This window comes from Rhinopithecus roxellana, chromosome 1 (assembly GCF_007565055.1).
Source record: "Rhinopithecus roxellana isolate Shanxi Qingling chromosome 1, ASM756505v1, whole genome shotgun sequence".
Lineage (NCBI taxonomy): Eukaryota > Metazoa > Chordata > Mammalia > Primates > Cercopithecidae > Rhinopithecus > Rhinopithecus roxellana.
Window position 1 is genome coordinate 32,846,847 of NC_044549.1, and position 21,914 is coordinate 32,868,760.

Consider the following 21,914-nt stretch of genomic DNA (forward strand, 5'->3'; position numbering starts at 1 on the left):
GTGAGTTACAGTAGAGCAAAAGTAACGCCTTTGTAAAGTTAATAAATTGAAGATTTTAAAGAAGTCTTCACATGTCTGTGTTGTTTAATGTTGTATTTTAAGATGTTTATTTTACATTCTTTTTCCTTTTTTGAATTTTAGAGTCCTAATCCGTTACTCACCTTTAGCGTCAAGACTCATGACAGAATCTATTATATGGTGGCCCCATCGCCAGAAGCCATGCGGATCTGGATGGATGTTATAGTTACGGGGGCAGAAGGTTACACTCACTTCTTGTTGTAGTGAACTGAGGCAACAGTCCACTTCAGGGCAGACTGCAATAATCTCTTACAAGAATGAAGCCACATTCAGCCCCGGATGAGAAAACCCAACAGATCCATCCCTTGAGCTGTAAACACTCAGAACTCAATTCATATCAAGACAAGTTATTTGTAAAAAAGAAAGAAGGGGTTTTAACACAAACCTTGATAACAAATAGCAAAAGAATTGAAGCTTCCATGACAAAGAAAACACTATTTTGATAAATTGGATCACTTATAGGAACATTTCTTATAAACTCTTTTTAATCAGTTGTTGGATTTGGTTAAATAAACAGGTTACAGAATATCTGTATATACTTGGAAATACAGAATAACTTTATCACCCACATCATTGGCATTGACATTATTGGTAATCAGCTGGCTTTTTTTTTAAAAAAGGTAGCATTTTGTTGACAGTTATTTTGTAAACATAAGCAAATAAGGGCTTGGAGGGAAATACATTTTAGGAGGAGTTTTGCCTTAATTTTTTAAGTACTGCATCAAAACCAAAGACCTGACCTGACTTCTGTGGAACAGTAGTAACTGCAAGTGATGAACTGCATTTCGTATTGTTCTGTATATTGCAAAATGGTATTCTGATGCCATCAAATGCCCAGGAAATTGACTTTGCAGTGTCACCACCACCGGTGTAAGCTAATATATATATATATATATATATATGTTTTTATACATATATATTTATATATGTGTATATATGTGTGTATATATATATATATTAAACCATTTTTTGAAAAAGAAGAAAGAGCAAAAGGCTGTGTGTTTTAGAAAAAAAAATCATGTTACGTAACAGGCATTCTGTCATGTTGAACAATTTTAAATAAAGAGAATATCTGGTGTTAGCAGCTTGTTTTGCTGAATATTTCTGCATTCCTGGTGCTGAGAATAAAGGCAACCAGTAGCCAATGTCCTTTAGATTGTCTGATTCCTTTTTGTTGTGGAGCACGCCTGCTAACTTTGCCTAGACATAACTGAAATCATAACTCTGTTTTCACCAAAGAACAGACCAATTAAAGTACTTCTTTGCAGAAGTGGTGTAGTTCTACAAAGTGGCAAATGAAGTTCAACTTAATGTTCTCTATAATGTATTATTTTATTATGTTTTTTTTTACAATTAGCCTTTTTTTTTAGTTAATTTTTGTCAAATGAAATGACTTCAGGCAAGTCTCTTTTATAATGGTTTTTCCAGTGCCATTTATTCTAGTTTATCATGTTTTGCATGTTTGAAAGTATGAATGTGCTCTTTCCTAAAACATGGCAAATGAATAGATGTAGAGAATAAAGATATTACTTACAAGATGAAATGATTAGATTAGAAGTGTCTCTTTATTAAACTTTGTCAGCCTGACTGGGTACAATTCTTTTGTTAATTTGCAGTGTGGTTTGTATACACATATACATGTTGTCAATAATAAAGATTTTGCAACTGGATGACACAAGATTTTACTTGAACAGTGAAGGACAAAAATAATGATTGTGGAAGACATTTTTTAAATCTGATTTTGCAGCGATCACTTTTAAACCCTGTAGTGATGTAAGACTAAAATGTAATTGCTAAGATTTTGTTGGTTAATGTAAAGATATGACTTTTCTGCACTGTACTCTCTTCATAGGATTGTAAAGGTGTTCTAATACAATTGCATGATGTAGTAAGCCTCTTAAATATGTGTGTTAAATATATTGAGTTTGGATTAAAATGTTGACCTGATTTCACATTTGAAAATAAACTCATCTCTCATTTTGAAGTTACCTGTCTGTAGTATGATGGAGGATGAATTAATTGCACATGACAGTTGTAGAAACTACATAAAGTTTGTTGTGTGCTAACATTGTGATTTGTAGTGTATAAACTGAAGTATTCCAGTAGAAGTATCTCTGGTTATATCCTATTGCTTACAAAATGAAATGAACCCTGAAAAAAATCTAACATCTTATTGTTGTCTGTTTACACAAATACAATTATTGCTGGGGATTGCAAGGAGTGTGTTTACTTATCCTTTTATCTTACAGGAAAAAAAAATCATGTAAATGTGATATAAAGATTTATTTGGTGGGGATCTCATTTGTCTCCTTGAACTAAGGCAGCAGATTTCAGAGACAGAAGCTTCCCTCAGCATTATGTCCCTTTGCCCCCTTTATATATTGATGAAGTCAACATTGACAATAGGTACCCAGAGTGGAAACAAATTTGTCTACTTCAAGCTCATTACTGTCCATAAAAGCATCTGTACTTGCCACTAGCCATGATTGTTTCTAATTTGTTAGACAGCAAGAGTGAATACAGAAAATAATCCATGGGTTTCTCTGCTTTTTCTGTGCAGTGATTTTCCCACTATAACCAGTCAGATTTTTCATCCTACTGCAAGTAAAATGCAAGAAGACTTGCAAAAATAAAGGGGAAGAAAAAGGAGAGAAGTGATTGAGAATATTTGCAATTATCCAAAACATGCAGAGAGAAGTGTTTAAGATATAAGGGATGGGCCGGATGTGGTGGCTCACACCTGTAATTCCAGCACTTTGGGAGGCCAAGGGAAAGTGGATCACCTGCAGTCAGGAGTTCGAGACCAGCCTGGCCAACATGGTGAAACCCCGTCTCTATGAAAAATAAAAAATTAACTAGGCATGGTGGCGGGTGCCTGTAATCCCAGCTATTTGGGAAGGCTGAGGCAGGAGAATCACTTGAACCCAGGAGGCCGAGGTTGCAGTGAGCCAAGATCGCCCCATTGCACTCCAGGCTGGGTGACAAGAGCGAGACTCTATTTCAAAAAAAAAAAAAATACGCCAACAAAAAAACAAAAAGAGATATAAGGGATGATGAAATGGCATGCATCACCTAGGCATCACCTTAGTGATTTAGTCCCTTAGAGTTTACAACAGGTCTAATGGAGAACGGGCAACACAGCTCAACATCTTTTGGAGTATGTCCTGAAATCAAGTTGCTGTCCTTAACTGTATGTCCTTAGTAGACAGGCATCCCACCTCTCAAGAAAGAGATCTAATTCAGTCTTTATTTATCTAACTGTTCCAGACTGTGCCAACAGTCCAGGTTCTCAGGACTCCAAAGACATGCTGAATTCACTATATGCAAACTTTGCCTTTAATTCTGGTACCAATTACTGCCCCCCAAATTTATAACCAGGATAATAAATGTTACTTTACTATCTTATATATACTCAAAGTATTACACAAGCCACCATAACTTTTAAATAGGAAGCTACTACATAAAACTTTATGGTTGATGCTTGAGGCCCCCAGGAATTAGTTTGAAAGGTATTCAGAGCTGGAGTCTGGAAACCCTTGTACTACAATTTATTCAACTGTTTTTCTATTGTTAGCCATTCCTATTTTTTTCTTCTCTTTGCCTCTAAAAACGGTGTAGTAGATAATATGCAGTCTTAAGAACTAGTGTTGTTTTCTATAGGATAATCACAAACTGGTGCCACTGCGTTAAATGGCACTAGAATGGATGCATATTTTAAAATTGTAGATGTGGCCATGTTACTTGACAACAAATTTTAGCAATTCACCTTCCTAGCAATCATACATAAGTGCCAGTGTCTAGCATTCTTGCCAATTATTTCTTTTTTGCCAAGTGAATGGGGGGAAAAGGCATTTTTTAAATTCGTTTTTCATTTAGTGAGTTTGAGTTTGAGCATCATGTTTCCTTATATGGGGTGCCTATTTAGAGCTGTTGGCCAATTTTATTGGAATTACTTTTTTCATTTCTAGGAGCAGGCTGAATAGAAGTATTAATGTATCTATGCTACAAAATCCATTTTTCTAAGCTCTTAAGGTGTCTTTTGCCATTCAAAAAGTTTAAATTCGTATACAAGTATATATTTTATTTATGATGTTGGGGTTTTGAAATCTTGGTTAAGAAAGTCCCTTCTGTCCCCGGATTATATAATATTCTCCTAAAATTTATTTAATCCTCTCAGTTGTATTCTTCCGTTGAAATCATTTTAGTGAAATTTATTTTTGCATACAGCACGAGGAAGGGGCCAAGATAATTCAATATTTCATTAATCGGGCATCTAGATCTAGAGCGGGATGGTAATTCCAGGTTAAAAAGGCGAGATTAATGTCAGATCTTGGGAGCATTTCCAGTACAGGTTAAAACTGTCACGCGGTCGGCGGGATTGCAGGTGATGCAGCAAGCCTGGTGTCCTCGGCAGGAGACGGTTTCCCATCTAGGACCGTTGGATAGGGTTGCTTTCTGAGCTTCCAGCCCTGTAGTATCTATCAGCCCGCTGATAGGGCAGCCTCCCGACGCCACTCAAAACATCCCAAAGGCCCCAAGCCAAATCCCGGTACTACTAAAACCAACAGTCCAAAGGAAAGAGCCACGACGCGCTGCGCATGCGCGTTCTTTGCAAGCTGAAACGGGCAAGTTCCGTCTTCCAGCCTGAAGCGCATGCGCGGCCTCGGTTCAGTTGCGTAGTGTGCGCGTCTGTGGGATACTGCAGGGTGCAGGGACAACTAGGAAGATGGCGGTTGCGCGCTTGGCAGCGGTGGCGGCCTGGGTACCTTATCGGAGCTGGGGCTGGGCAGCCGCCCCCGTCGGTCCCCACCGTGGCCTTGGCGCGCTGCTTGCACTGATACCTCAGCGGGCGCCACGGTGGCTCCCAGGTCAGTGTCCGAAAGGCGGGAGTAGGATGCGTTCTTTCGAACGCCTCGGGTTCCGTCAGTTCCTGTGCCTGTGCAGTGCGTTTTTGGCGCCTGGTTCAAAAATGCTGTTTCTCCTTTCTCAACATCCCAGTTCTAGGCCTTGGTAGACTTACGGTGAAGGCTGTGAGGAGAGCTCTGCCGCGGCCCTGCGGCATTCTGGGCATCCCGGGCCCTTGCCGGCGTTTTACACTGCAGTTTAAAGAGCTCCTGCTCGCTGTCTGCCTCCCCTGCATTAAACGCCAACACTAGAAAAAATTAAAATATGCGCTTAATGCATTATTGTTAGTTAGTTCTAGGAGTTTGTAGATTGCGACTCCTAAAATGCTTAGACCGACTCTCCTTTGACTTGAGGGAACCTAATAATGTGAGGCATGTTCTTTGTAAAAGTGTAGACGCCCTCATAAGCCTAATTTCTAGTTTTGTCTTCTTGCTGCACCCACTCAGTGAAAAGAACCATAATCATTATTGCACAAAGGAAACTAGAATTTGAGCCAAAAATCAGAGAACCTCGTGTATATATAGTCTTTGAATTAGATCCTTTTTTTTTTTTTTTTTTGGCTTTGTGTGTTGTTGACACCATTGCCACGCAGCTAGCTGTCAGATGATGCGTGGTGCTTGAAGTGGTAATTAATGTCATGGCAGAGATCTTTTATATGAAGATTTTTGTATCCAATATTTAAACTTTTATAATCAGTTTAACTTGCATTTAATTGTACGCAACCAAAAGGCATGTTACACATGCAAATACTCCTAGCAAAGTGTAGTATGTCAGTTCATTAACCAGAGTTTAATATTCTTTCGTATGTTTAGCAGACATTCATTGAGCACTTACGCACCAGGCTTTGAACTAATCCTTATGTTCAAAAATGATTTATGGATATAATTATATGAATCAGTCTTCTTAGAACTTACATTAAGTAAATTGTAATCATCTCAGGGGGAAATTATGTTTCGAGAGGTGATTTCTGGAAGAGTATAGTAAGAATTTTTTTTAGTGCTCAGCTGAGTAGATAGGAAATGAATATCAATGGATCAACGTAACTGACCCTTACCAAAAGTTTTAAATTTGGCATATTTCTCTATACTTTGAAACAAGCTTTTATGTAAAAAAGGATAACTTTAAGGCCTTCAATTACATCTTTAAAAAATCAACTTCTTAATTACAAAATGGGGAAAGCTTTAGCAGCACACATGGATTCTCAAGACTGAGAAATTTTCAAAGTGGAGGACGGCTTCATTTAATATGAAAAAAGAAAATTTGTTAGGCCAAAGACTCTAAGGAAGTACACAAACCTAGTGTCTTTGGAAAGAAGAGGTGGGATTATAAATGACTCTTTTAAAAAAAATCTGCTTGTTAAGAGCAAGTATGGATTTTATAATGGGGGAAAATTTGAAAAACGGTGAAATAGAATAATCTTATAAAGTTCGCCAATTGTACTGTTGTACTTAGATTACACTAAAATCTGTGTGTACCATTTACAGAAAACCAAACCAACAAATAAAACGCAAAGTGATTGCATAGGTCTACAAGAAATCTCTTTCCAAAAACGATATTATCATGTTATTTTTAAAGAAACTGCTCATTGAACCCACTTCAGCTGATAATAAAATTATGAGTTGTCACCACGGCTCATGATTTCTTGGTTGAGGTGGGCAGATGGGCGGGCAGGTGGATGGGAGTCAGTAATTAAAAGGGCACAGCACCTCCTCCTTTGAAACAATTTTCCAAGGGCAGACCAAACCTGTTTCTTCCCTGAACCCCAAGAAAGTGGGGGATGCAAGGCCAGGCATGGTGGCTCACACCTGTAATTTCAGCACTGGGAGGCCAAGGTGGGAGGATCACTTGAGCCCAGGAGTTGGAGACCAGTCTGGGCAACATAGTGGGACCCTGTCTCCACAAAAAATACAAAAATTAACCAAGTGTGGTGGTACATGTGTGTAGTGAAGCTACTGGGGAGGCTGAGGCGGGACAATGGCTTGAGCCTGGGAAGTCGAGGAGGTCCAGGCTGCCGTAAGCTAGGATTGCACCACTGCATCCAGCCTGAGTGACAAGGTGAGACCCTGTCTCAAAAAAAAAGGAAAAAAAAAATAGGGGATGTGAAACTTATCAAGCAAAAAATAAATTTAAAAACAAAACCAAAAATCTCACAAGAGAGGACTGAAACTGTTGCAGGTAAATCTGAATGTTAATTGATACTGTTTAGGATAGGTGATAAAGCAGCAACAGGAAAATGTTTTTCGATTAGTCTCTGTCTTTTGTTGCCTTGAAATTCCTACCTCATTGTGTATTTTGGAAGAATGAAGATTGGACTTCGCTCAAAGAAGTTACTGATGTTGGCATGATTTTAAAACTGGAGATCTCATGTACAGACTTACTAACTTAGTACTTTGAGTCTGTTCTTGTTTTTTCTATTAAATGGAAATAGTATTTAACATCAGTTCATTGAGATGAGAAAGTTAAGATCGAAAATATATATGGTTTTCCAAAGACTGAATTTAAAAACCATAGTTTACTTTTTGTGTACTTTGTTTAGCTTGTAGACAAAAGACGTCACTCTCATTCCTTAATCGACCAGACCTTCCAAACCTGGCTTATAAGAAGCTAAAAGGCAAAAGTCCAGGAATTGTCTTCATCCCTGGCTATCTTTCTTATATGAATGGTACAAAAGCATTGGCGATTGAGGAGTTTTGCAAATCTCTAGGTCACGCCTGCATAAGGTAGGAACAACACGTTACTGAGAAAATATTACTACTGTTAGCATTACAATGGAGAATTACTTCTGTTCTAATCATTTGAAGTAAATGCCAGCATTTTTATAAATTATTTTAATGGTCTGTAAACTTGCATCTTGTGATTTAGGTTAATTTTTAAAGCAACCTTTAAAAGACCTTTTTTAAAGGCCTTTGTGCCAGCTGACAACCCTGGCAGGAAAGGACGTCTTAAGGGAAGTAGTGGTAACTAAGCTCTTCAGAGGCAATAATGTATGTGACAACAAACAGATATACTAGTTGGCTTTCATACAGTCTCTTATATTATCATTTTCCACTGGGGACTTAAGGACTTTATTTGATCTCTGTTTATCTGAAAGTAATTCATGTATTTAAAAGTATTATATAATGCAAATTTCTGCTGAGTTTTCTCTTCCCTTTCCTGTAATCTAAATATGCATAAGCATAAATAGGGATAAGTGGTATTTAACTCAAGCTTGATTGTATAATTCCTAATTTTTCATACTGAGAGTTATTTTAGTAAATAACTTTATGTTATTATAAGGTCTACCTATAGCAGTCATATGTTTAGTATCTACTGTCCAGAAGAGATGGTATGATTTCGTAAGAAGAAGATCAGCCTGGAATTCAAGAAACAAGGGTTCTAGACTAAATTCTAGCAATAACTATGACAAGTAAGTTAATAAGCATTGAACCTAAGTTTGTCATCAAAAGGAGGTTGGTTGGACTAGAGATAACTTCTGAGTTATTTTCTAGCACTAACAACCTAAAAATCTATCCATCTAAATTTTTAGAAGAGTGACTCACTAACATTCATTCAATAATTCTAGAAAATACAGCTATATATAAAACTTTCAGACTACCTGTTCAATATATTAGCATTTATGTCAATTATATGGATTTAATCTTATTTCTTTTACCAAACTAACTGAATTATTGTATTTTCATGCTCAGAACTCTTTTAAAATCTGTTCTGACTTACTCTGAAGATTAGAGTACTTTTTGGAAATAGATTCTGAAGCACTCTACTGAGTGCTGCATAATAACAAAGAATTATAAAATATTGTACTTGCTTATGAGGACCTTTCATTCAGAGTGGGGAAACACAAGATAAAATACATGTGAGAAATTGGGCAGAAATACTCATCAGAATGTGATTGTGTCAAAAGAACAATATCCTTAATTGCATAAAGTTAGAGACAGTGGGATTGAAATAGATAAAAGAACATTGAAGAGTGAATTCGGATTTGGGTAGGAGGGAAGTGCTGTCCAAGGAGGGAAACTGTCCTGAGCAGAACATCATAATATCAAAAATATTGTTGTCACTTTTCTTTTTTGCCACTGAATAAATTTGAATCAAGAAATCACCATTTTACCAGTTCTTGAATTTCAGCTTTGAGACTATGAGAGTTATAACCAGTTCCTATCTCCCTATAAGACATAATGTGGGTTTTCTGCATTTTGGATCCTGTATGAGTATACCGTCATAAAGAATAGTGCTTCACTACAAATTTTTAGTTTGAACAGTTCCATTTTATTTGCTCTTATCAAAGTTCATCACAGTCTAATTATTGTTAACTATTGATTGTACTTTATTATAAGAGATTTTGTCTTCTATTCTCTAATTTTTCAGGTTGCTTTTGTTGGGATTTTTTGCTGTAAAATTTAGATCTTCAATGATGAAATAGTTTTATTACACAAGAAACAAAACATATGACTATATGAAAATGTTTTATTAAGATCCTATCACCATGCCTAAAATAAGACTGATTCAGATTTCAGGAATATAACATATGGTTTTAAGGCTGGTATTCTCTCATAGTTATTTTTAATAGAGTTTTTATTACAGACTACATCACATACTGTTGAGGCTGCTAAGGTGGAGATGTGCTACTGTTTAAAAGTTTTAAAGTTCTGAATATGTTTGGATTATCTTTGTCTGGATTGGGGTTCAGCGAGTTAACTATATTTTTTTTACTGGTACCCTATTAGTATGACCAAATATTTATATTTTCCTTCATGAAAGAGCTATACAGGTATTTTGCATCCTCACCATATATTTAGAAGGCAGTTAACTGTAAAAGATTCCGCATTCAGCCATATCCAATTGCCAACTAAGAAGAGAGAAAAGGAATTAGTTGGTGTCTTTCTCCCTTTTTCCCTCCACCCTTTCCAACCTTCTCTTACATACCCTGGATTGAGGGGGAAACAGTAACTGATTTAGACTGCACCAGTTGCCCTGTTCTATTTCCTAAGGATCCAAAATCGTTTCACTTCAAACCTAAAGAAAAATTTAATTTCTTCTCCCTCCTATTTCTTGTAAATCCCTTACTTACCGTACCAGCCATTCCACCAAAAAAGTTCATTTGAACTAGGCTCTGGGAAACAATATCAGCAAAGAAGGGTAAAGGTATCAGTAAAGAAGATGATGGAAGAAGGTATTCCAGATAAAGGAATCAACATGTGAGGTGTGAAACACATAAGAAAACATAGACTTATTTTAGGAACAGTAAGTTCTCATCAGTTTATCTAAAGCAGTAGTATTCCCTGATGAAGTGAGTACTACTGTAACATTTAGTAGTAAAAAAAAAAATGACTGTAAAATTGATTGTGAAATCAGTCTGAAATGACCAGAATATAATGGTTCAAAAAAAACAGGCCAAAGCACTAAGTGTTTATGTTGCATATCACAGGGAGCACTGAAGGTAATGCTATATCAATATAATGTTAAAGAAAAAAACTGACGTGTATATAGTGACTCTGTTTAAAGACAGAGTCAGAGAGACACGAGATAGAAGGCTACTGTGATAGTCTAGGTCTAAAATGACAAATAAACACCTGCACCAGGATACTGGCCTTACCAAAGTGCAAAGAAAGGGATGAACGTAAGAAGAAATGAGAATGAATGGTGATGGTTTAGGGCAGGCGGTATTCTGTAGCCTGGAAAAACAAACTTGAATAAAACAGCCTGCTCTTAAGGAACTGACATTCTAGTCAGAGGGAGGTGAATGTTTAAAAACAAACTTGATTACAATACAATATGAAAAGTGTTGAGTACATACAAAAGAAAGTGACTGGTACTAAAATGGGGGATATATGTCAAGTGAAGTTCCACAGAGGAAGTGACATGACTTCAAGGATGACTACGAATTTAGGTTGGGGAGGACGCTGTTCTTGGCAGCAGAACAGTATGCTAAGGCTCTAAGTATAAAAGGGTGTAAAGCAGAACAGTATGCTAAGGCTCTAAGTATAAAAGGATGTAACTGGGAATTAGGATTAGTTCAGTATGACTAGAGTTTAGGTAACCTGTGGGTGTGGTATGATACTTTATACCACTGTGATTTTTTATTGATTTGATACCCTTAAAGAGAGGTAAAATTCATAGATCAGACAGATAACTGAGCCTAGATAACTAGGAAGTTGGAAGAAGAAAGGGATGGGTTGGTGATGATAAATTTTATTCTGGTCTCCTTCCCTTCCATTAATTCGCTAAATATACACTAAGCACCTACCACTTGCAAGGAACTGATCTAGGCACTAGGAACACATTGAAACAAAGCTTGTGCCCATGTGGAGCTTTCATTCCAGAGTGGGAGACAGACCATAAATAATCAAATATATCTCAAGTAGTCATAAGTGCTATGAAGAAAATGAAGCAGAGTAAAGAATTAGAGAATGATGAAAGCAGCACAGTTTTAATAATTGAATGGTCATGGGAGGCTTTTCTGAGGATGTAACATTTGAGCCAAAGGCCTGAATGAAGTGAGGGAGCAATCTAAAGGGCTATCTGGAGGAGAGTATGCCATGTGGAGAGAAAAGCTGATGAGACGGGAACTTCAAGAAGGAAAGTGAAGATACAGTTGGGAGGGAGGGAGGGAGAGAAAACAATGAGAAATGAGATCAGAGAGGTGATCAGGCACTAAAGTATGGTAAGGACTCTAGATTTAAAGATTATAGAAAGCCTTTGGAGGGTTTGCAAGACATGGTTTTGTTTTAAAAGGATCACTCTATAGGGAAAGGCTATGAGTGTGAAAATGCAAACAGGAGACTTTTTAAGAGACTATTGCATTAAGTTCAGTTGAGACAGTGTGACTAGGACCAGGCTGGTAACAGTGGAGGAGGTGAGAAAGTGATTGGACATAGGAGATATTTGAAAGTGAATAAGCCAATTGAATTTGCTAAAATACATATTGATTGTGATGTTTTGCTATAAGCATTATAGTAATGAGGAAGGTGCTATCTTTCTTTAAAATTAAAGAAGCAAATGTATAGATATTTAGATACAGATTTTTTTCCCCCTTTTCCAGATTTGATTACTCAGGAGTTGGAAGTTCAGATGGTAACTCGGAGGAAAGCACACTGGGGAAATGGAGAAAAGATGTTCTTTCTATAATTGATGACCTAGCTGATGGGCCACAGGTGACTGTTTTTGTTAAGTATGATGGTAATTACTATAACCTCATATTTAAGCTGTTTCTTTTTTTTGAGCGGGAGTCCCACACTGTCGCCTGGCCTGGAGTACAGTGGCGCGATCTCGGCTCACTGCAAGCTCTGCCTCCTGGGTTCACGCTATTCTCCTGCCTCAGCCTCCCAAGTAGCTGGGACTACAGGCACCTGCCACCACACCTGGCTAATTTTTTGTATTTTTAGTAGAGATGGAGTTTCACTGTGTTAGTCAGGGTGGTCTCGATCTGACCTCGTGATTCGCCCGCCTGGGCCTCCCAGAGTGCTGGGATTACAGGCGTGAGCCACTGCGCCCAGCCTAAGCTATTTCTTTAGATATGAAAATGTTTTTATTTAATTTAAATGTTTAATCAATTTTGATATTTGATTTAAAATGATTCCATGATTTTTACTTTCTAACAATATATTTTTTAGGCCGGTCTTGGTGGCTCATGCCTGTAATCCCAGCACTTTGGGAGGCCGCGGCGGGCGGATCACGAGGTCAGGAGATCGAGACCATCCTGGCTAACATGGTGAAACCCCATCTCTACTAAAAATATAAAAAACTAGCCGGGCGTGGTAGCAGGCGCCTGTAGTCCCAGCTACTCGGGAGGCTGAGGCAGGAGAATGGCGTGAACCCAGGAGGCGGAGCTTTCAGTGAGCCGAGATCGCGCCACTGCACTCCAGCCTGGGCGACAGAGCGAGACTCTGTCTCAAAAAAAAAAACAAAACAAAACAATATATTTTTTATTGTACATATTTTGTTTTATGTTTATAACCTGTTCTATCTTAAAGACCTAATATTTTATTTTATTTTTAGATTCTTGTTGGATCGAGCCTTGGGGGGTGGCTTATGCTTCATGCTGCAATTGCACGACCAGAAAAGGTTGTGGCTCTTATTGGTGTAGCTACAGCTGCAGATACCTTAGTGACAAAGTTTAATCAGCTTCCTGTTGAGGTAAGTCAGAAGTCACTTTGGCCACCTCAATATATTTACCCCTTATACTTCTTCTGCTCCCTCTTTCTTTGAGGGAAGGAGGGACAGATAACAATAAGTCCTTTGACTTACTGTGCTGGCCCAACTTTTGTCTTAGCTGCCTTTCTGTACACAATCTTTTTTCTACCTTTAACTATTTGGCATCTTGTTTAAGATTTCCTTTCTTCACTGCCTCTTCAAGTCATTCTGCCAAATATTTGAGACACATTAACAAAATCAAACTTTGAAGTGTCTTTTTTTTTTAGCAACATTTTCTTTATTACTACATTTACTTATTTGGATCATACATCGTGATCTCCTTTTGGTCCTCTTACTTTGTGGCATGTGGTCCCTAGGCTAGTGCCTATTCTTATGACTATGTTAGAGTGGGCTAATCAGCTGAAACTACAGTCATCCCTTGGTATATGAAGGGGATTGCTTCCAAGACCTCCCACGGATACCAAAGTCCATAGAAGGTCAAGTCTCAGAGAAAAAAAAATGGTGTAGTATTTGCACATAATCTTGTCTAAGTCATCTCTGGATTACTTAAAATACTTAGTACAATGTAAGCGCTATGTAAATTGTTGTTATGCTGTTATCGTTTAGGGAATACTGACGAGAAAAAAAGTCTGTACCTGTTCAATACAGATGTAACCTTTTTTTTCCAGGTATTTTTGATCCAAAGTTAGTTGAATCCATGGATGCAGAAACCATGAATATGGAGAGCTGGCTGATTTTTGTATTTTTTGTAGAGATGAGGTCTTGCCATGTTGCCCAGGCTGGTTTTGAACTCCTTGGCTCAAGAGATTCTCGTGCCTTGGACCCCCAAAGTGCTGAGATTACAGACACAAGCCACTGTGCCTGGTACATTTCTCAATCTCAGACACAAGCCACTGTGCCTGGTACATTTCTCTCTCTCTCTCTCTCTCTCTCTCTCTCTCTCTCTCTCTCTCTCTCTCTCTCTCTCTCTCTCTCTCTCTCTCTGTGTCTGTGTGTGTCTGTTCACATCAGTCAGAGTGAGGATAGGGTAGATACTTTCTAAGTGACTGAGAAGATTTATAATCTGCAAATCAAGGCATTTTTTGCTAATACTTAATCTGATAAGCAGTTGTTAACAGAAGCATGTTGAGCCCTTGGTTAACTTAAAAGCATATATAAGGAAAGAGCACCAACACTAAGACCACTATCTCTTCTCACATAAACAGCCCTAACAATGTCAATGAAGCAGATGTGGAGATTTTTACTATCTTTTATAACCCTGGGAATATTAAGCCCAGCTTTTCTCATTGCTTGTGTAAGAACTTGACCATCCTCTTAACTGACTAATCATTATCACCTTCTTTGGACACTAGAGGGCCTCGGACATGATGCACAGCTGTTTGGAATGTAAGCTTCTGAAACACATTGCCTTGATAAGTTTTGTTGGTGTAGAACTTAATATATTCTACATTTTCTTTGGGTAATGTCTTTGCTGTTTCTGAACTTTTTGTTCTTGAGGATTTGAGACATACATTTTATCAAGTTAACTTTTTTCTTCAAATGGACCGTTTTCATTCAATTCAGTGGCAGGTAACAGAGCTAGTTGGGGGCCAGGGATGCATAAAATGAAACTATTATTATTAATTCAGTGTCTCCTTAATTAGCAAAACCTCACTTCAGCTGATAATCAGTGGGACTAAGTTCTATCTGCTGAAGTATTTACAAATTCAGGAACAATCCTGAGTAGTTGAGGATAGCTAAATATCATCTTTACTTTAAATATTTGGTTCATATGTTGTTTTAATACAGAGAATGCCATGATATTAATATAGATTTATACATTTTATAGTTTTGTAGAATTTCATTAATTTTAAATCATTTGGAGACATTTAGAAGTACAGTTTTTTTTTTTTTTTTTTACTGAATTATTAAGTCTTTTTGGAATTAAAAATACATTAAAAGCCTAAGTACATATAGATTATATTTTGTCATACATATTTTTTAAGTTCTTGTTTTTCTTTTTATATTTGCAATAAATTAACAATTTTAAACATGGGAAAATCGTAGTATATTTGTTGAAATTTTAAATTTTTCAATTATGTGTAGCTTTTCTTTCCTTGTTTTTAAAATTTTTGATAAGATGTCCTTTCCATTTTTCTAGAAATGCCCTTCATGTTATATGATTGTAAGAGTCTTAAAACTATTCATAGCTTGATTTTTTTTTTTAGTTTTAAGCTGATCATCTTTCCAACAATTTATTATATATAAATAAACTTTTATGCTCAAAAGTGTTCATGACAGTACCACAGTATGAGATGGTCAAGCTAATTAAGTCAATTATGGTAGACCGCTGTGCAGCATTTAAAACCTTTTCATATAATTTTTTAAACCCAGAAATATATGTACTAAATAAAGCAGCATAGAAAACTATATGAATGTGTAATATGTATGTATTTTACATATTACATACAAACCAAAACACATATAGACAAATACTGGAAGGAAATAAGTTGCAATTTTTTTTTTTTTTAATTTAAGTTCTAGGGTACATGTGCACAGCATGCAGGTTTGTTACATATGTAATACATGTGCCGTGTTGGTGTGCTGCACCCATTAACTCGTCATTTACATTAGGTATATCTCCTAATGCTATTCCCCCCCCCCCCACAATAGGCCCCAGTTTGTGATGTTCCCCTTCCTGTGTCCAAGTGATCTTGTTGTTCAATTCCCACCTATGAGTGAGAACATGCGGTGTTTGGTTTTCTGTTCTTGGAATAGTTTGCTGAGAATGATGGTTTCCAGCTGCATCCATGTCCCTACAAAGGACACGAGCTCATCCTTTTTTATGGCTGCATAGTATTCCATGGTGTATATGTGCCACAGTAAGCCACAATATTAATGGTTTTTCTATCCATAAGATAGGATTATGGGTGATTTATTTCTTTTCTATTATTATGTTTTCTATAATGACTGCATGTTACTCGTTATACAAAATTCTAATTTTTTAAGAAAAATTAAGATAAATTATGTAAAAAATAGGAGTTCTCAAAAAGTCAAAGGAGGTGTATGTTTCATTTTAAGGGAATAAATGTACGGATATTATTGTTTGGCTTTCAGGAAGTATGTGGAAGATTTCTTTGTCATCCCGAACAAAAATCAAATTTTTTTCTCTTTTGTAGGACTCTGGAAGGAAAAACTATATTTCTTTACATTCAGCCTAAAATTTCATGAGTATGTGTATGATAGTTTCAGTGTAATTACTCTTAGTTTTTTATTCTTAGTTCTGTGTTTGATTCTTTCTCCTCTTCCCCTATGCCATACCCATTTTAGCTCCTTTAAGCACTTGTAGGTTTACAATTTTGAAATCTAGACAATGTTTGTTCTAAAATTTGATTTTATTTAAACATGAATGATACCTGGACTGATTCCAAGAAATTGTATTGCTTTTCTCACCCTTCATTTTTCTTTTCAGTTGGGGTAAAGCAACATCTGGTTTAAGATAGTGTATGATAGGCCGGGCGCGGTGGCTCAAGCCTGTAATCCCAGCACTTTGGGAGGCCGAGACGGGTGGATCATGAGGTCAGGAGATCGAGACCATCCTGGCTAACACCGTGAAACCCCGTCTCTACTAAAAAATACAAAAAACTAGCTGGGCGAGGTGGCGGGCGCCTGTAGTCCCAGCTACTCGGGAGGCTGAGGCAGGAGAATGGCGTCAACCCGGGAGGCGGAGCTTGCAGTGAGCTGAGATCCGGCCACTGCACTCCAGCCTGGGCGATAGAGCGAGACTCCGTCTCAAAAAAAAAAAAAAAAAAAAAAAAAAAAAAAAAAAAAAAAGATAGTGTATGATAAAGTTAGATAAATTCAAATTTAAGTTTGAGTCTTAGCCATAGTTAGTAGCCTAGCCCTGAACTGTTGGGCACAATATTTCTTTTATCTAAACCATATTATCCTCTTTTGTAAAAATAGAATAATAGAATTATTATCAGAATCTTATGGAATAATATGTATAAAATACCCATCACAGTACCTGGCATATAGTAATTATTGATGATTATTATTGTTGTGCTTTTGTTATCTCTATCCTCTTATTCAAGAACTGCTTTCTTTAGATTACTTGAAACTATTGCATATGTTAATGTTGCTTAAAATCACAAATACTTTTGTTTTTCTTTCTGTTTCCAATAGCTAAAAAAGGAAGTAGAGATGAAAGGTGTGTGGAGCATGCCATCAAAATACTCTGAAGAAGGAGTTTATAATGTTCAGTACAGTTTCATTAAAGAAGCTGAACATCACTGCTTGTTACATAGCCCAATTCCTGTGAACTGCCCTATAAGATTGCTCCATGGCATGAAGGATGACATTGTACCTTGGCATACATCAATGCAGGTTGCTGATCGAGTACTCAGCACAGATGTGGATGTCATCCTCCGAAAACATAGTGATCACCAAATGAAGGAAAAAGCAGACATTCAGCTTCTTGTTTACACTATCGATGACTTAATTGATAAGCTGTCAACTATAGTTAACTAGTATCACGTGTTTAGTTGGTCTGTAAACTAATGTATCCAGAAGATTGGAAGAGGATAAGAAATGAAGGATCCTGATACTTTAGGTTTTTCTCTTACCTCTATTTTGTAAATATCAGATATTATTTAATGATGTATTTGCACAAGTAATGCATATAGTGAAGAAGGACCAGCTGCTGTTTAGAAAATTTTCTCGTTCCTTCTGTCCTTTATTTTTTTCATTAAAGTATTTCCTTTTTTTAATTCAAGAAAAGTTTATCTTTCTTATGCTTATGTTAGCTATTCCAGCTCTTAATTGCATCCTTTTCTAAATAGGATTATTAATAAAGCCTGAATATTTTGTTTTTTATTATAGACGGAAATTTGTAACATTACTTCTGCTTTGAAAATGCAATTCACACGATATAGGGAAATTTTTATTGAAGTAAATTTGAAATGATGGAGACATTTCAGAAGCATAATAAAGTTCACAATAAGGATAATACTTTATATAATGTATAAAGTATAATTATATATTATACATGTTACATAAACTGCACATTATATTCAGACTTAAAATTAAGCTTTCACTTTTTTTAAAGGCCAAAAATTGTACAGTGATACGAGGAGCTGTTTCTAAATTTTGACTTATGTGTAATATATTTAAATGGGAAATTTCATCTAAAACAATGATGTAGCATTTTAATATTCTGATTGGTAAAATTAAAGAGGAAATTGATCTTTATATGTTATTACTTATAGAAACATTCATTATTTTATTAATATTGCCCTAAGTACAACTAGGCAGGTGGTTGCCACCTAAATCAGAAGACTTTCTGAAGTCAGTAAGAAAGTGTGAAATGCTAGTGTAAAGGTTGCTTTTTTTTTCTTTCCTAAGTAACTAAAGTGAGATGGAGATTAAACCTTGATATTATTGAGTTAATGTTTTTTTATTTATTAATTTTGACTGGATTTTATTTAGCTTGATTAGGTTATTATCTGTCAAACCTTTTAAGTTGACAACATGACTCATATATATACATGTATATAAAATGAGCATGTGTTGAAGACTTACTCAACTCATTAATGAGGAAACCAGCAGATAGTAAACCTGGTTCAAAGTACAGTTCAAGAAACCGAGTATTTATGGGCATTGAAGAAAAAATGTTGAGATAAAATTGCTGAGCAGAAAAAAGTGTTAATGAAGCCGACCTGAGTACTTATCCTTAAGACCTGCTTTACAAGGTTGGCCCTTGATTGGCATCTGGGAACTTGGAGTTCAGGGGGCTTCCACCATTCCCAGAACTGATCAAAGTAGCTTACTATATCTAAACTGTAAAACAATGTAGTTTCTCCTGAACACCTGCTTTCCTTCTGGGAGTCTGGAATTTTGGTATGTGCCAGGCAGAGACTACCCTTTGTGACCAGCTCCCAGTAAAAACCGCAGGCACTCAGTCTCTAACAAGCTTTTCTGGTTGACGGTGTTTCACAAGTGCTGTTACAACTGGTTGCTGGGAGAATTAAGCTCATCTGTGATTCCACTGGCAGAGGATTCTTGGAAGCTTGCACTTAGTTTCCCCTGACTTCACCCCATGTGTCTTTTTTCCTTTGCTGATTTTGCTTTGTATCCTTTAACTGTAATAAATCATGGCCATGAGCAGAAATGTATGTGGAGTCTTATGAGTCTTCCTAGCAAATCTTCAAATTTGGGGATGGTGTTGAGGGCCTCTCCACAGATACAAAACTGGTTTATGTCCTACGGGGCAATTAAACTACAATCCATGGGTTATCTTTTATACTGGACAAAAATTACAAACCACAAAGAAATCATCTATGAGTGCCACTGTCTCTGGTGTTGGAGTGGGTTGATAGAAGATGGCACTGGCTATTCAAGGACTTACTTTGCCTAGACGTTGCTAGGTGTGAGGCTTGTTAGGAACATGAAGGCAAGGGCCCTTGCCAATGATGGTCTTCTGTGCAAAATAATATGATTAGAGATTCATAATACATATGTAGAGACAGTATAGCATAATGGTTAAGCTCAGAGACGAACTTGGTTTTTAATGCTGGATTACCATTTACTAGCTCTGTGACTGAGCAATTAACCTTACTGAGTCTCAGTCTCTTCTGTAAAATAACATAAACCTAGATAATAGGGTGTAAGGTGTCAATAAGCACAATACATTTAGAACAATGACACAGGAGGCACTATCTTTTTGCTTTTTATTAGGTACAGAACACAGTCCAGTCAGAGACTGATGGACACAATCTGTGAAGGCATAGAAAGGCAAGTGGAGGCAAGGAAGTGGGTAGGGCTTCTAAAGCTAAACTAACTGGATTTGACCTTCCTGACCTCAGGATGCCAAATAGGAATGTTGTACGGTATTCTTTCAAATGCTAATGGTTTAAAACAAAATAGGAGAAAGAACCTTTATGATCTAAAGGTAGGAAAATCTTTTAAAATTTAATCTAGCTTTGCAGAGGTTAACATCACAAATTCCAAATGAGTTTGCATCCATGAGATCTAGTGTATTTTAGTGCACTGTTAATTATTTGTTTTTTCTAGTTTTCCCCAAAGCTCCTTTCTGGAACCATTCCATCCCATGTATTTAGTGACATGTAAAATGCAGCAATAGCTGGCAGCCCTTCAGTGCCTTAGCCCCTGGAACTTGGTCATTATTTAAAATAAGTGGCACGACCCCTCTAAATCTCAGTATGCACAACAGAAAGGGATAAGGGAAATACCATTTGAAAGGAAGGCTAAGTGAAGCCATGTAATATATTTCACTTTTGCTACATCTGTTGAGATTAGAGGCATTTCCAGATACAAATCTAAACAGTACACCATTCTCCAAACAGCCAATATAGAAGCGTCTCTGGAGGAGGAGAAGAAAAAAGCTCTGGGCAACACTGAGTTTTATAAAGTATGGAGATAGAAAGCTGAAAGAATTACTTGCCATGTAACTATTCCAAGGATAGTCCCCAAAGCAAATATGTCAAATACTCATTAAATTTGGAACAGTTAAATCTAAAGAATTCTTATATTCTGGGGTTGAGGTGGGTGGAATTTCAATATACCTTTTTAAGATCCTCTAAATATAGATCTCAGCTTCTTAGTTTAGAAACAATTGTGGAGTATGTGTAATGGTTGGATGAAAAAAATGTGATGCTTTGGTATATTTCAAGAATATTTCTAGAAAATTGCAAGCAATTTTTTTTAACCTAAAGTATCTTTTGGGGAAAATATACTTTCCCATTTTGTCTTCCCCTTTTCCTAGGCTTTCAGGGCTTTGCAGGTAGATAAACTTCTACTAAAGAAGAAGCTCAGGAGTCAGTTTCTCTGAAGCCTTTCCTTACTCATCCCCATCTCTCTTTTTCAGGAAGTTTGTTGCTGGGTCCTCTGGGCGCTCTTGTGAACAGTACTCTATCGATGCCTTTTTGGTACCACTTGCTGCTTTGAAATTCTCAGTTTATATCCTAGCTTCCTTCTCTCAAAGGACAACTGAGGTCAGAAGCTGTATTTTCACATTGTTTGTCCTCAGACATCTCTGACTCTGCTATGTCAACTCCTTTACTGGCTCCTCCTCCTTGCCCACCTTATAATGTTAACACTCCTTGAGTTCTGGCCTTGGCAATCTTCTCTTGCTACTTATTCACCTTAAGCAACATCACCCATGTTCGTGGTTTAAACTACTACCTGCTTGCAGGTGACTCAACTATACACCTACAATCTAGACTCTTGAGCTCCAGACCCATAAACCCAACTGCCTCGTACACTGGGATGGACCATGGGCTTCCCAAATGCAGTAAATCCAAACCTTATTGTCTTTTCTGCTTTATGTATCTCCCCACCTATGAGTTCTCTTAAAATAAATGGCACCACCATTGCTTCTGTTTTACAAGTCAAACTTGTGAGTCATTCTGACTGTCTCCTTTTCCTTTACCCAAATCAGATTGATCATTCTCTCTATGAAAAAGCTCAACCTCTTGCATGATGTGTGAGTCCATGCAAGGCTGGTTTAACAACCAAAAACCAGTTGCTGAAAGCCAGTTTAACAACTGGCTTTTGGTGGTGGGGTGGAAGCCCTGATTGGTAGCATTTGCTAACATTCACAGCATAAATATTCCTGCCCTGGCTGGTTTAAAACTACATCATGACATCTCTGAATGCAAAGCTGGGAGAAAATGTCCAGTAGCGCACCATCACATAGTATTTACACCATACAGAGACAACAAACGCAAATATCCTCAACATCGGTAACAGTAAAATGTAGCAAAATAAATCAGGAAGTAGTT

The 21,914-nt window shown here is 37.0% G+C and overlaps 2 protein-coding genes across 3 annotated transcripts in view; both read left to right on the plus strand.

Annotated features, from left to right (window-relative positions):
• PHLDB2 (pleckstrin homology like domain family B member 2) overlaps positions 1–2,069 on the plus strand; it is a 122,197-nt gene extending 120,128 nt beyond the window's left edge. For both annotated transcript variants that reach the window (XM_030940849.1, XM_030940852.1), the window contains one exon: positions 142–2,069. In XM_030940849.1, coding sequence (XP_030796709.1) covers positions 142–282 — 141 coding nt within the window. In that variant the 3' untranslated portion in view covers positions 283–2,069. The remainder of the gene's footprint in view (positions 1–141) is intronic.
• Positions 2,070–4,659: 2,590 nt separating this feature from the next.
• ABHD10 (abhydrolase domain containing 10) lies at positions 4,660–19,286 on the plus strand. The gene is made up of 5 exons (XM_010361061.2): positions 4,660–4,946; positions 7,520–7,703; positions 12,023–12,134; positions 12,979–13,116; positions 17,299–19,286. Exons 1-5 carry the CDS (start codon positions 4,805–4,807, stop codon positions 17,641–17,643), a joined length of 921 nt encoding a protein of 306 aa, XP_010359363.1. The 5' UTR covers positions 4,660–4,804; the 3' UTR covers positions 17,644–19,286.
• The last annotated feature ends 2,628 nt before the right edge of the window (positions 19,287–21,914 follow it).

Coding starts and splice junctions, on each gene's coding strand:
- ABHD10 (XM_010361061.2), top strand. CDS start 4,805: ATGGCGGTTGCGCGCTTGGCAGCGGTGGCGGCCTGGGTACCTTATCGG. Junction 12,135..12,978: donor ACCTAGCTGATGGGCCACAG/GTGACTGTTTTT, acceptor TTTTATTTTTAG/ATTCTTGTTGGATCGAGCCT. Junction 13,117..17,298: donor TTAATCAGCTTCCTGTTGAG/GTAAGTCAGAAG, acceptor TGTTTCCAATAG/CTAAAAAAGGAAGTAGAGAT.